This window comes from Protomyctophum bolini (assembly GCF_963924005.1).
Source record: "Protomyctophum bolini genome assembly, chromosome: 8".
Taxonomy (NCBI): Eukaryota; Metazoa; Chordata; class Actinopteri; order Myctophiformes; family Myctophidae; genus Protomyctophum; species Protomyctophum bolini.
In genome coordinates this window covers 29,237,838-29,252,748 of record NC_137869.1, presented here as the reverse complement: position 1 = coordinate 29,252,748, position 14,911 = coordinate 29,237,838, and the positions used below count along the sequence as shown (strand labels likewise).

The 14,911-nt window shown below is 38.6% G+C and overlaps 3 protein-coding genes across 5 annotated transcripts; all 3 read left to right on the top strand.

The window, feature by feature from the left end:
• The first annotated feature begins 2,316 nt into the window (after window positions 1-2,316).
• On the top strand, window positions 2,317-5,503 carry LOC308319937 (anionic trypsin-2-like). 2 transcript variants are annotated; one of them, XM_080770174.1, is made up of 6 exons: window positions 2,317-2,411; window positions 2,561-2,705; window positions 2,977-3,118; window positions 3,203-3,499; window positions 4,020-4,360; window positions 4,709-5,503. In XM_080770174.1, exons 1-5 carry the CDS (start codon window positions 2,351-2,353, stop codon window positions 4,185-4,187), a joined length of 813 nt encoding a protein of 270 aa, XP_080626300.1. In that variant the 5' UTR covers window positions 2,317-2,350; the 3' UTR covers window positions 4,188-4,360; window positions 4,709-5,503. The 2 variants fall into 2 exon arrangements, with proteins under 2 accessions (XP_080626300.1, XP_080626299.1); XM_080770173.1 differs by having other exon boundaries at window positions 4,020-4,368; window positions 4,715-5,503.
• A 1,645-nt stretch (window positions 5,504-7,148) lies between these two features.
• LOC308319938 (granzyme B-like) lies at window positions 7,149-9,207 on the top strand. Of its 2 annotated transcripts, XM_080770176.1 has the most exons (5): window positions 7,597-7,671; window positions 7,782-7,932; window positions 8,046-8,184; window positions 8,283-8,552; window positions 8,633-9,207. In XM_080770176.1, the coding sequence occupies exons 1-5, from the start codon at window positions 7,611-7,613 to the stop codon at window positions 8,798-8,800; spliced, it is 789 nt and encodes a 262-aa protein (XP_080626302.1). In that variant the 5' UTR covers window positions 7,597-7,610; the 3' UTR covers window positions 8,801-9,207. The 2 variants fall into 2 exon arrangements, with proteins under 2 accessions (XP_080626301.1, XP_080626302.1); XM_080770175.1 differs by having other exon boundaries at window positions 7,149-7,932.
• Window positions 9,208-12,066: 2,859 nt separating this feature from the next.
• Window positions 12,067-14,854, top strand: LOC308319948 (mast cell protease 3-like). The gene is given in 6 exon segments (XM_080770191.1): window positions 12,067-12,215; window positions 13,165-13,294; window positions 13,508-13,648; window positions 13,650-13,705; window positions 13,707-13,761; window positions 14,671-14,854. Coding segments are annotated over 6 exon segments (555 nt in total). The 5' UTR covers window positions 12,067-12,120; the 3' UTR covers window positions 14,749-14,854.
• The last annotated feature ends 57 nt before the right edge of the window (window positions 14,855-14,911 follow it).

The following is a 14,911-nucleotide window of genomic DNA, read 5'->3' as shown; positions in this document are numbered from 1 at the left end:
GCAGAAACATTGCAGCTCAAGATTCCACCACTCCTGAATAAAGTGCCTGGTGCTGGGAGTCTGGTGCAACGCACAGGTCCTGGACCTGGTGAGAGCAGGAGTGGACCTGGTGAGTCGTAAGAGGGGCCCGGACAGGAGTCAACCCACACAACCTAGTCCTTCCACACGCCAGCTTGATAGCTCCAACACCTGTGCCCCCCCTAGCCAAGTAGCCATCCCAGAGCAATCCCCCCAGGGCTGTGTTCTAAGCCTGTACACCCAGTCGGAAATGGCCACAGCTCCAACTTACTGTAGAAGTCAAGTTTGCCGGCAACACTACAGTGATAGGCCTGATCACTGATAACGATGAGACAGCCTACAGGAGAGAGAGCTGGAGTTCCTTACACAATGGAAAGCAACCTGACCTATAATCTTTGACAAGACTAAAGAGCTGATCATACAGTATATTACACCTCCCAGAAGGCATTAGTTAGAAAAGGCAGTGTACATGCAGGGTGAGAGGGATGAGTGATTATTTTACCTGAACTAAATTATATGCGTTTGTGATATAGCTTTTTTCTGCCCTTTTTTCACCCTGGATGAGTGTGTAAAATATGAACAGCTTCCGTATTTTCCCTAGAGATAATGATGAGGTAGCTGACAAATCAGTGCAACTTGGCCTGTGTGAAAATAATGCCTGGGTGATAATCAAAGAAATTATTGCTGTTCCTGTCTGACATACAGAATTACAATAGCTTCACGAATTCGAGAACATCATATCTTCACTGAGTCATTCTGAGTGGAAACTGTAGGCCCTGTGGTTTTTCAATGTGCAATCAGTGTTCAGCAAAGTTCTACAGACAAAGGAAATTGGTAGCGATTTCAGACCAAATGTTCTCACCAAAGTGGAGCTTGCAAAACTCGGCAGTCATTGTTTCTTTTCTACTTTTTGTTTGTCTTTTTCATTAAAAGTGTAGATGTACCCTCTTCATCATCAATAGTGGTTATGAAATGTTATATTTTTATGACCAGATTAACAGTTAATCACAGTTACTGCATTAATTAATTACATTAATTAGCATTAGTTATTGTTAATCACAGTTAATGCGATTAGAACAATGTTCTAATGCAAACTAAAATTGTTATAAAATTATTAACACACTAAAATTATTGAAAAGTAGTCTGAACAACAGTATTACAGTATCCATCAAAGATATGTTTAAAGGCTGCACTCGCAAAAATATGCATTGGATGATAAAAAAAAACCAATGTATCTCTGCAATTCATTTTGTTTATTCTTTTGAGATATCACTACTTACAAAACATCTATCAGGAAATACTTTTTAGTAATTTGTGCCATATATACAGTATATCTACTAATTAAAATGGAGGTTTTTTATGTTTGTCCCTGTAAAACTAAAAGGAAATTGACAGATTTCAGCTAGCACACATTTTCTCATATCCAGATCCAGCAGCTGGTACACATAAATGGAATCACATGCATACAGTATGATCATTTCACAGACCTTAAGTTGCAACTTCAGTTACATCATCATAATCTTTCAACATTTGACTATGTCATTAATATACCTTAAAGTTGTAAAGGTGTGGAAATAATTTTAAAAAAGTCCCCCACCCCCCCATTCTGTGTTGCCTAGAACTGGAGGTCTGAAAAAAGTAACATTCAGTAACATTATGAAGTACATCTTTGTGATGTCACTGAGATGCACTTCATAATGTTACTGATTTTTTTCAGACCTCCGGTTCTAGGCAACACAGCATGGGGGACTGTTAATTACATAGTAAAATGTTGAAAATGAGTGGTTTGTTACATAACTGCAGAGACTCAGAGCATAGCATCGCTGTCAGGCAGAAATGTACATATTTAATGCAGTTTCATAAATGAATGCCCTATTTTGATGCCCTAATTCATATGACAGTGTCACACAAAAGAAGCGAAAATAGACCAATTTTCACTAGTCAATTTTCACTAAAACTTTTAAAGCTTTTTGCCTAATATGAAATGCCCAAAAAACTGATGCCATTTTGAAAGTGGGTAAGTCTGTCTGTGAGTTTCATAACTATTATGACCAATGAAAAGAGCATGTGAATAACTACACTAAGAAGAATACATGTTCTTTTTTTTCCATTTCCTGAGAGTACAGTACGTGTGTATGACCCAGATGATCATGGAAGGTCTGCTATGTAAATAGGGGTCTGTATGAGGTACCGGTAGATGTAGAAACCACATATAGTACAGTACGTGTCTATGACCCAGATGATCATGATTCATGGAGGGTCTGTTATGTAAATAGGGGGCCAATAGGGGTCTGACTCCCTAGTGTGTGTCCCATTAAAACGACCTACCTGCATGATGAACAATATGCATGCACTTGTGGTTGGTGTTGTTCTGATGTATCTTGGACAAAAAGGTATGTTTTGGTTAGGTGGAAATTTGGAGGCGATTATGGTTATATGGAGTTGTGGACTATACTGTGTACAGTATTTGAATGATTACTATTACTATGTCAGAAGCTGATAAATATTGTTTTGAGCTCTGCTGATGCCTTTTCCTTTTCAGCACTTGGGAGTGAAATCATAAATGGGAAAAAGGCCTCATCGAAGTCAGTGCTGTACATGGCTTCTGTGCAGAATGATGGGAAACATGTATGCGGAGGATTCCTAGTCAGTCAAGACTTTGTAGTCACTGCGGCCCACTGTTGCCAGTAAGTTATAATTTTACCACTCAATAACATGAACTTAGACAATTAAAACAAACATGGTAAAACATTGTGGTTAACGTTCAAAGTGTGCAATTCATCAATGTTGGAATAAGAAATTAGTTTCCTTTTTGTACATCATATTGTTCGCACTCAAGAAACATGATTAATGGGTGGAATAAGTAACCAATATTTTGTATTTCATATTTGCATATGCAATATACAAACAGGTTTTTTCAAAAATATGAGTAATAAGTAATAACTATTATGTACTCAGGAATTGTACCAAAATGAGTGTTGTTGTTGGTACACACAACCTCAAGAGAATCAATGAGAGAGTAATGAGGTACAACGTGCTCAAATGCAGACACCCCTCCTTTGTAAATGTCTCATCAGGAAGAGACATCATGCTTCTCAAGGTAAACAGCATATTTAATCCTAATATACTACACACTGTATATCACAGATATTAAGCTAATTTTTTTACAATCTTGTGTTCGCAGCTGTCTAGGAAAAAAGAAAACCATGGAAAACAAAGAAAACTATGGAAAACAGTTAAACTTCCAAACAGAAGTAAAGATAAAACTATCAAGGCAAAGACTAAGTGCTTAGTAGCAGGGTGGGGGCGCACTCAAACTGGTGGCACGGTTTCCGTCGATGACCTGAGAGTGGTTGACGTGTCTACCATTGACCTGAAGGTCTGCCAAAGGGAATGGAGTCCCTATCTTAGGACACCGGCCACCCTGCCACAGAATATCATCTGTGCAGGGGGATATGAGACAAAGAAAGGAGCCTGTCAGGTGTGTACAGTATGACATTTGTCCCCTCTAGAAATTAATAGTGTCAACTGATTTCTAAAGAACTAGAACGACTGCACTCAGTAGAGCGTGGGTCTTCAACAGGGGGTAGAAATAGTGCGCGCACTGCGGGGTCAGCTTTGTATGATAGGACATTTTTTATGTATTTATTAACCACTGTATTAAACCCTATTCCCTAATCCCTATTCTGGGGGAACATTAGCCGAAAATAGCATATAAGCGAGCTTGTAGATCGTCTGTTTTCGCCAAAGAGGTTTGGTGTTGTAGAGGGGGGGGGGGGGGGGGGGGGGCGGAGAGCAAGTACCGAGCTAAAGGTCAAATTTACAAAGTATTGAGGATTTAAGTCGTTAAATGTCTGAAAATATTCCCAGATTGCTATTAGACACACAGACAAATGGAATGTGGTGAAAACATAACCTCCATCCAATGCCGACTGCTAAGGTCAATCTCATAAAATGCTCAGTAAACATGATTAACAAGAGGTTTTTGTTTTGTTTCTTAGGGTGATTCTGGAGGCCCTCTGGTGTGCAATGGGAAGGCAGTTGGCATTGTGTCTTTCAACTATAACAACTTCTGTGACTACCCAACTCTACCAAATATCTATACAGATGTATCAAAGTACCTACCCTGGATCAAAGAGATCATGAAGAAGAAGAAATGTCAGATTTGATAGTCAATGTACTATACAATATACACGCTGTTGTTGTAATACACTTTCATTTCACTGTTAAAAGTATCTGTTTGCTGATTTCATCTGCTTGTTAGTATGCATTTTAGGAAGCTTGGCAGGCAAGACCTTTGTATAAAAGCTGAAAACCTTTCAGGTTTTTTTTGTTGCTTGATGTCTTAAAGTGGCACTTTGAAACTTTTATATGAATAAAATGTAATACAATATAAGGTACATACAATTCGGGTAGTTGTACTTTGTCTCCCTGCTCTTCGAATGAGACATTTAGATAGTGTCAAAGGTCATGTCTGCAACGGTCAAGATTAAATTTATGGTAAAAAGAAAAGCACTTGCAGGATTCAAATGCTGGGTAAGATTCATGACTCACATTGTTGTGTATTAGTCTGTCTGACACCTTGATCGAGTTGAGACTTAGAGCAACTGCAGTTACTGCACCTATAGACAATACACAACGACTATTGTGCAGCAAAATGGAAACAGTGCTAGACCATGGCATGCACCAGCGCCAGTTGGGAAAAATAAATATTTAGACCAGTCATCCCCCAATAGTGCGGGGACATTCAGACCCAAATGACCACCACTCCGGTGCCTATGAAGGAACACATCATCATGTATTGTACATGCTCAATGTTTGGATGGAAAATGTGATCAATAGACCTGCATTTGTGGCTTCCTGAGTTTGAAACACCACTTCCTGAGTTTGAAACACCACTGAAGTCAGGAAACTAGTATGGTTTCTGCAAAGACATCAAGTCTGAATGTAGTTACAGTATGCAGTGTTTTTGCAAATAAAGTTGAGTTAGCTATTGTGTCTGTGTGACAATTTTGCCATAATGGGTACCATACAGGAGGATATGATTATCATTAAGCCTTATGCTTGTGCTATAATTCTCAACTCCTGTCCCATTTGGGTTGTTTGAATTTCTGCAAATGCTGTTCGGCTCAAAGAACATAGCGCAAACTTTTCTGTGACTAATTAATTCGGTGCTTAAATGGTAAATGGTGCATTTATATAGCGCCTTTATCCAAGGCGCTTTACATACCTTGAGTTTCCCATCGGGCCACTCTACCCCTGAACCACCACCACCCCAAAAACCTTACATTGCTTAAAAACCTTACATTCCCTTTTGTCTTCCTGGACAACATCCAGAACTTCCATGGCAGAACATCCGTCCCATCTTAGGAATCTATTTGGACATCTCAGCCAGTATGGTCTCATTGTCAACACAGCCACTTTAGATGTCATCCTTTCTCAAGTATCACGTCACAAAAGGACAGGTGCTGCTGCCGTCTTGACTTCCCAAGCCCTCTAATAATGGGAAAGTGACGGCCCAAGAAACCCCGCCCATCAGAACCCAACCATTATAGACCCGTTGCACTAACTTCAATAATGATGAAATGCCTGGAAAAACTGATTCTGAACATCATTCTGCCAGCTGTCAGGTCACAGCTGGACCCTTTCCAGTTTGCCTATCGGGCCAAGAGGGGGACAGAGGACGCTGTGGCATGCCTCCTTCACTCCCTTCTCCAACACCTGGATTCATCTTCGGACAATTTTGCCACTATTCTTTTTGTTGACTTTAGTTCTGCCTTTAATACAATTCAACGCCATCATATGATCAAGAAACTGCATCAGCTCAACATCCCCCCACTTCTCATACACTGGACTCACAGCTTCCTGAGCAATAGACCACAAACAGTTAAAGTTGGTACATCATTTTCATCAACTGCCATCACCAACACAGGGGCCCCTCAAGGCTGTGTCCTCAGCCCCTTCCTCTACACTCTGTACACAAATGACTGTATTAGCCCCTCACCCACTAACATCACATACTTTAAATACTCTGATGACACTGCCATTCTCGGACTGCTCCATGACAATAACTCTATTACGGTCTATCAGAATACCATTTCTCATTTCACACAGTGGTGCACTGACAACTATCTAGAGTTGAATGTGGTCAAAACAAAATAACTGGTCATTGAAACAACAACCCACACTGGACTTAACCCACTCCTCATTAATGGTAAAACAATAGAACAGGTAGACAGTTTCACATATCTTGGACTCACACTGGACAATAGACTCAGGTTTGATCAACACATTACATCTATCCAGTCACGCTTTCAGCAAAGACTCCATGTAATCCGAAAACTAAGATCATTATCTGTTGCTCCTCATCTTCTGCTATTATTGTACAAAAGCATTATTCAACCTGTTCTGTTGTACTGTTCTGCATGTTTCTACACCATACTGTCCATGCCTAACAGGAACAAACTTTTCAGTATCACCCGTATTGCTTCCAAAATCTTCGGACTTCCTACACCCACACTTTCTGATATGAACAAAAACGCCATCACACGACTAGCACTCTTGATATCAAATGACACTGACCACCCTCTGTATCGTTTCTTTAACCTCATGCCATCTGGACAAAGATACAGAACCTTGCCATGGAAAAAGGTCCGTTTTAGTAGGAGTTTTGTCCCCTCAGCCATCACGGCATTAAACAAACTGCCCCGCCGATAGGATGGTTCTGTACACAGCTTGTGGGGACCTCATGTTTTGTTTTTTTTGTACTGTCTTGGTGTTATGTGCTCTGTGTTGTTTTGATGTGGGTGTTGAACTGTTGAACAGATTGTGAAGACAAATATCCTTCGGGACAATAAAGATTATTATTATTATTATTATTATTAAGGGCCACATGCAGACCCCACCTTCACTTAACATGGCCCGCAGGTTAATATCCAAATACTGATACATATTATTGATTTGCTGTTACAATTCCAATCATGGCCCGCTTGAATTACTTTTCGTTTATATTTGTAGCTTAATGATTAGTAGTAGTATTAAACTTGTGTTGTTTTTTATGTTTAGTGTATTTGTATTTAAGTTCATAAAGTATAACTAAATGCATTTGAAATTAAATACAAATTTAACTTTTCAGGATTCTAATAAAAAGAAATAGCAAAAAGATATTCAGGATTCCAATAAAGAAATAGCCAAAATGTGTAAAATGACGAAGTAGGTAGTAGGGCATTCAGCGGTTTCTGCTTGACAGTATATGCAATGTGGCCGCCTGGACTGAGTGTGGATATATAGTGGTCCTTTCCAACATCAAAGTTTCCCACCCCGACAAATGACAAGGGCTCTCTAGGGAATTTTGTGGACATTGCACATGTCTTACACTGGTTCATCCACATGCACATGCATCATACCCTGTAAACGGCACATACAGTATATCTCAGTGTTGAGACGTCTGTCAATAAAAGGTCTACCTACATAAGACCACAAGATGATGTGTAGATGACGTACAAACCACACACACAGGCCAGCCGCTGGAATACAAATAGAGCTGTGACTTCTTACAGTATGTTAGACGTGTTTGAATCTCCTATACCGACATGATGAACAATAAAGACGTTCTTGTGCATTGTGTAATCCTTATGTGTCTTGGACAAAAAGGTAAGTCATTTGCAAGAATAAATAAGTGCTTTATATGTGGATGTGGAATATTACAGCACAGTATTTGTATGTTGACAACACAATGGTATTGGTACATCTTCCTTTTTTAGCACTTGGGAGTGAAATCATAAATGGGAAAAAGGCAAAAGCGAAGTCATTGCTGTACATGGCTTCTGTGCAGCATGATGGGAAACATGTATGTGGAGGATTCCTAGTCAGTCAAGACTTTGTAGTCACTGCTGCCCACTGTGACACTGACAAGTAAGTTCATATTTATTGATTTACTTCTTGCTTTCTTAATTATTACCGTTTTGCTTTTCACTTCGTGTTGGCACTAAAAGAGAAGCACTACTGGTATTTGTTGATATATTCAGGGCATTTACCAATATGAGTGTTGTTGTTGGTACACACAACCTCAAGAGAACTGAGAGAGCAATGAGATACAGCGTACTCAAATGCAGACACCCCTCCTTTGTAAATGTGTCATCTGGAAGAGACATCATGCTTCTGAAGGTAAATAATACTACTCTATGAGGTACTGAAAAAAGAAAAGCAATCACTGATATTAAGCTAATTTAATTTATGTATTTATTACAACCTTGTGTTCACAGCTGTCTAGGAAAAAAGGACAAAGAAAAACATGGGAAACAATTAAACTTCCAAACAAAAGTAAAGATAATAAAACTATCACGGCAAAGACTAAGTGCATAGTAGCAGGGTGGGGGCTCACTCAAACTGGTGGCAGAGTTTCTGATGACCTGCGAGTGGTTGACGTGTCTACCATTGACCTGAAGGTCTGCCAAAAAGAATGGAGAGGCACCCTCCCCAAACATGGAATTATCTGTGCAAGGGGGTATGAGACAAAGAAAGGATTCTGTCAGGTGTGTGTTTCCAAATAATCTCTTTAAAAATAAATTGTCAACTAATTTCTTAATTTAAAAAATATATATTTTTCTCATAGGGTGACTCTGGTGGCCCTCTGGTGTGCAACGGGAAGGCGTTTGGTATCGTTTCTTTCAACAATCGCAGCTACTGTAACTACCCAGATGTTCCCAATATCTATACAGATGTGTCGAAGTACCTGCCCTGGATCAAAAAGATCATGAAGAAAAAAACATGTGTTGGGTAATTCTATGATATCCTGATCAATTGTATGATCCCTCACCCCGTAAACTGATGAGAGCTTAAATTCTCCCTTGAACTATAACTGTAGTCTCGAAGGCCGGAGCAACTCTGTCCCTACATTTACATTTGTTTACCAGTGTGTCTCTATGGTGCTTATGTATCAAAAACAATATCTTGTGATAATGTCCGAGGTCGGGTCCTCTCCATCATTCGAGAACTTTATGGACCCTTCCATGGACTGTCATTATGTCATCATCACTATAAAGCTTAGTCATAAACAATGTATTAGGCAGGACCTCACCATATTGGACACTGGAAAATTGCTGTATTGTATATTGAGGTTGTGACCTTTTGACTTGAGAAAGAAAGATATAAGATACAGATAAAACTAATTCCATACCTTTTCTCAAATCCTTGACTCTGACTCCATTGATCGATTTCAGGTAATTGAACAAATTTCATGTTAACTATTTCATGTGTCATTTATAACTTAGAATATGGGATAACTTTTGTTAACTTTATGATATCACTTTTATAAATTCAACTTTTTATAAGGTTGTCTTGGGCATTATGTTCGTGTATCTTATACGGGAAAAGTATACGTAGGGATCTATTTGGTTCTCATAAGGGTTAATTGGTTTCATGCTTCCACTTCCTACATTTATATATATAAAAAAAATATATATATATATATATATATATATATATATATATATATATATATATATATATATATTACTTACTATGACTTTCTCTAAAACCTTAGCTCACCAAAAGGGTTATTCCCACTTTCTGTCTATAAACAGATAAATCTGCTATTAATAATAATTCTTCCAAATGATTAACATTTACCTTTCATTGAGTCACCTTTTAAAACTTCTCTAAAAAGGTTTAATATTATAGCATGTTAAAGGCTCTAGGCCTAGCTGGTTCTTATGACCACTTTGTACTCTGATTACTTTGAGTATTTTTACATTTGGGATTACCTTCTGAATTATAAGTTAAAATATACCGCCCTTTCTAACATTGATTATTAGTCCAAAGCCCCTCCACATTCGGATCTCTAATCCCTATTAGATACCTATTAGATACCTATACCTATCAACATGTTAGATTTTTAAAGTCAATACATGTACAACATAAACTGTTGTTGGAATACACTGCATTGCAATGGCAGAAGTATCGATGTTTCCTGGGTTATTTAAATTGCTTGCAGAGGTGGTAGGCTAATTGAGAATCACTTTTGCTAATTTAATAAAACAATAAACATAAACATAAATTGTCTGTTTGGAGATTTTCTTTACAAAATATTGCTAAAGGAACAAGGAAATTGGGATTCACTTTAACAGACTATTTTGTATCTAAGTGCTCCTCTAGTAGCCTACTTCTAGTAGTATGTATGACTCTCATTCGCCCCCTGGTGGATAAACTGAAGTACTGATTAATACAAGCATGTACAAGCATCTCATTCTTTTCTGTCGTGAAATATTCCGTTTTTCTGCTCAAATCATAAAACAATAAATTAAAACTAATAGTCTATAGTCAACACAGTCACATTTCTTAGTGCTTAATCACTGTTACAGTCCCATTCAACAGATAACGACAACCCCTGCCTAGGCCCTCAATTGGGGGAGGAACAACTCAGGGGAAAAGAAACTTGATGAAGAAAGGGAAAAAGAGGAAGAATGAATACATGATATAATAAATCGTAAAAGGGACAAAAAAGCATAATAGCAGAATAGTGGGTATAACGATAATTATGGGAAACCTTTTACATTTTGCCTTGCTCTACTCTAACTACCTTACCTTACAGACTTTTTTTCTAAAGTGGTATTCTAATCACTTTCACCAGAGCCATTTTCTAGTAAGATGTTTCTCAAGATTTACTCAAAATGTGTGTTCTTTTGTAGAGCCTTTAGTGTAGCTTTTGATAGCCGACATCACACATGGCTGAAATAAATCTAACTTGTTGTTGTTACAGTCCACGTGATAATTTGAATTCTGAAAAGTTACAATTTTGGATGTGTGAGGTTTCCACCCGACAGAAACGATATGAGGACCCCCTCTAAAATGAGATAATGCATCTCAAGGGCTCATCCTTTCAATAAAGGTATATAATAATAATAATAATAATAATAATAATAATAATAATAATAATAATAATAACTAGAAACAGCGATAAGGCAGGACCAAGCAGGAAGGCAATACTACTCTTGCTTCTGAAGAAGGCGGTCGCATTCTGAAGTAAAGAGAAGTTTGTGGCGGCGCGACCCATATTGCTGCAGCCCGTGCACTCAGCACATCGCAATTTAATTTTTTTCTGCTGCTGCAGTTGGAAAGAATGACAAATAAATAAAGCAATCTTGAATCTTGAATAAGCAATACGAATAATATGCACAAGAAACATGGAAGACTAAACTTGAGAAAAAGACCATGGAATTGTGACAGGGTCGTTTTTTTATAGTGGGGGGCAGGTAAGGGTTTATGTGCATGTGAAAACTTAAAAGTATTCCTGTAAGCTTATTTTGAAATCCTAAAACCGTGAGTTTCAAAATGCGCTTCTTTCATCACTTAACTGGTTTCGTGTAGCAACTAAATAAACCACATGTTTCAAAATGAAGAGAAGTAATGAGGAAGAGTAAGTAATGAGGAACAATGGATATTATATATATTTTCCTTCAACAGAACTCAGACATCATTTGACCAAAGACCATGACTGTCATGACAATCAGCTTCACCCTGCTCCTCTTCATCATCCTAAATGGCAAGGAATCATTTGATAATGATAATCTCCTTTATTCCTTATTATTTAATGGTGCGAGTGTATTAAAATAACGAGTTGTGAGCTTGTAGATCGGCTATTTATAGCCCGAGGTATATAGGAACAAAAGCAGTTAATGCATGTTTTGTATTTCAGTTTCTATGCATTTGATGCATTGTTGTTATTGCTTACTGTAAATCTCTCTGGATTAGCGTCTGCTAAATGCCTAAATTGTAATTGTAAATTGTAATAATGATAAAAATCAAGTTAATCTACAAAGTAGGCCTAATTAAAGTTGTCAATTTATTGCATTGGTGTAAAAGCCTCTGAGATGTACTGGAGTAGAAGTAAAAGTACTGAATTGTTTTAAAATACTCCAGTAAAGATTCCTCAAATTTGCAATTCAAGTACGGTACAGTACTTGAGTACATGTACATTGTTGCTATCCACCACTGCAGCATAGGAATACAGGTCAATACTCAAGCATAATTATTTCCCCCCCAGGAGCCCATGGAGCCCATATTGTTGGAGGCAGAGAGGCTGCGCCCCACTCTCGCCCCTACATGGCCTCCCTGCAGCTGAGAGGACGACACTTCTGTGGGGGGGTGCTGGTGAGGGAGGACTTTGTGCTCACAGCAGCACACTGTAGGATACGCGGGTGAGTATTCATTCAAAACGCCACACAGTTCGTGGAATAAATCAAGATGATATCCATAGGCATTAGGCAGTGTACTATTTTTTTTGCTTTAATAAGTAGATCAAGTACCAAATGTATCAATACTGCAATGTAGATGCACTATATGTTGCAAGTAAAAGTCCCGGTATTAAAAATGTACTTGAGTTAATAATACAAATAGTATTAAGGCTACTTATGATGCAGAATGTCCCGTTTCAGAAGTATTTAAAGCGCAAATAACATGCATTTTAAAACTGCTTTTAATAATTAATACTCATATTGTCTATGTCCCTCAAAGTTATTTCTAATGGTTTGAGCCTCAATCACCACTCTGATATAACCAGCCTTGTCAATTCTTTCTGGACTTTAAAAGCAGTTTTAGCTGCAGTACCACAATGTCCTGATGTGGAGAGGGTGCTGATATGCAGATTATTTAATATTGAGTCATTATAATACTCATGCTAGATAAAACCAGGCTTGTTTCCATTCCATGCCAGCTTGGAAAATCAACAATGGTGGACATTGTAAACAAAGTGGAAATGCAAATTTGCAACTGAAGACTGAAGAAAAGGAGGAATTATACAAAGTAGGGTGACATTGATGACATCACGATGAGGCCAAAATCAGTCGAGCTGTTTCTGAGAGCAATTTCCATTAAAACACCCATATGACATGAAGGCCTGATTGTTCAAAATTGGTTATTTGTGGGGATAGAAAACACACATGGGAGCCCCCAAAAACACAAAGAAATTGAAAAAGTTGAATTTTATGTTATAGGTCCTTTAAGTTCACAACGCGCTGCATCATGCCACACTATCTCTGAATGACTCTGAGGTTAAAAGTGATAATGTAGAAGATATTAAAGCATGGTAGGATAAAATGACAGGATAGAATTTAAAGATTCTTACCGCATTCCTGTTTCGATTTCCAGTCCAGTCACAGTTGTTCTTGGAGCCCACTCCCTGTCAGCTCCTGAGGATACAAAACAATCATTCAATGTCAGCCGAAGTATTCAACACCCCCAGTACAATGACCATGAGAATGATGTCATGCTTCTTAAGGTAAGCATATCTGAGTTTGATCGTTTTCAGATTCCAAAAACAACTCCTAGTTACACATACTGAAGGTATTAATGTAGATAAGACATGCCCAAAATAGGTTGGGGTGAAAGTGGTCAAAATGTCTCATATTTATGTTCATTCAAATGGTGGATAATATGTTATTTTGGATTGAACCAAATTAATTTAAAACTGTTAAAACTCTCGTCTCTGCAGCTGGATGGCCAAGCCAACCTGACCAGTGCGGTAAAGGTGATCCCTCTGTTGCAACGAGGACCAAGACGAGACAGTGTGTGCAGCACAGCAGGCTGGGGTGACGTAGGGGACAACAACACCCTCCCTGACAAGCTACAAGAGGGTCGGAGCAAACGTCCTGTCACAGCGAGAGTGCCGCCGTCGATGGGGAGCGTTCTCATCACCAGGAGATGGTTTGTGCCACAGGACCTGTCGGCATCCAAGGCTTCTGCTCGGTATGCCGACTACTAACTTGAGTTGTGATCAGCAGTAAAAGTAGCCAGTCTAGTGGTGGAAAAAGTACTCACATTTTTTACTCAAGTAAGTCCAGTATTCAAGATGTAGGTGAGTAAAAGTAAAAGATCTCACATCAAAACCTACTTAAAGGACCAAAGTAAGAGTACTCGATAATATGCAGAATGTCCCATTTCACAAGTTTCAAATGCCTAAAATGTATACAAAATATTTTGAAAATAGCAGATCTACAAGCTCACAACATGTCACACTGTGACACGGTGAGCTTGTAGATCTGCTATTTTCAAATAGCCAATGTATAGGCTGAAGTGGTTTACTATGTTTTGTAATAATAATCAAATTAACACGTAACTAAATCTTTGTTACTAAAGTTTACAATATTTGCCTCTGAGATGTAGTGGGTAGAAGTACATGTAGTATGCTCCGATCAGGTTTTTTTGGGACCAGATCCCGATCACCGAATGTTTTCTGATGATCGTCCAATACCGATATTGTGCGTAAGTGGAAAATCGGAATATTTCCAAAATTATTATATGTCAACACTGTTACTGTGTGTGTGGGGAGGAAGGGGATAATGTTTAGGCGTGTCACAAAGATGCAAAATGTTTATTATTTATATACATATCTGATTGACTTTTATACCACTTAAATGGTATAAGACGTTTTCTCCAGTGTCATTTGGAGTGAATATCGGCCGATCGGTGCCGATTATCGGAGCCTCTCTATCTAGCATTGAAAATTGGAAATACTGCTGACATGTCTGTGTTTATTCACTGATTCACTGACCAAGATACTGTACATGCTATTCTATAACAATCAATTAACCAATCAATCAGTCAATCAGTACAACTAAATAAAATGTCACTAACCTGTATGTATCTGTTCTACAGGGGGATTCAGGCGGCCCCTTGGTGTGTGATGGAACTTCAGCAGGTGTTGTCTCCTTCTCTGGGAGGCAGTGGTGCTAACCCGCGTGTACCTGATGTCTACATGCAGCTCATCCTCCTTACAGGAGATGGGTTAGGAAGTGTTCAGGAACAATGCATTGTGACTTAATATTGTGACATATCTGAGATAATATTGACAAGGCCTTGGGGCGCCCGCCGCCTGCATATTAGGCCCAAACCACAC

Bases quoted from the DNA above. Each gene is read 5' to 3' on its own strand.
- LOC308319937 (XM_080770174.1), top strand. From the start codon at position 2,351: ATGATGAACAATATGCATGCACTTGTGGTTGGTGTTGTTCTGATGTAT. The intron at 2,412-2,560 runs GTATGTTTTGGT...TTTCCTTTTCAG, and splicing joins GATGTATCTTGGACAAAAAG to CACTTGGGAGTGAAATCATA. The intron at 3,119-3,202 runs GTAAACAGCATA...TTGTGTTCGCAG, and splicing joins GAGACATCATGCTTCTCAAG to CTGTCTAGGAAAAAAGAAAA.
- LOC308319938 (XM_080770175.1), top strand. From the start codon at position 7,706: ATGTGGATGTGGAATATTACAGCACAGTATTTGTATGTTGACAACACA. The intron at 8,185-8,282 runs GTAAATAATACT...TTGTGTTCACAG, and splicing joins GAGACATCATGCTTCTGAAG to CTGTCTAGGAAAAAAGGACA. The intron at 8,553-8,632 runs GTGTGTGTTTCC...TTTTTCTCATAG, and splicing joins CAAAGAAAGGATTCTGTCAG to GGTGACTCTGGTGGCCCTCT.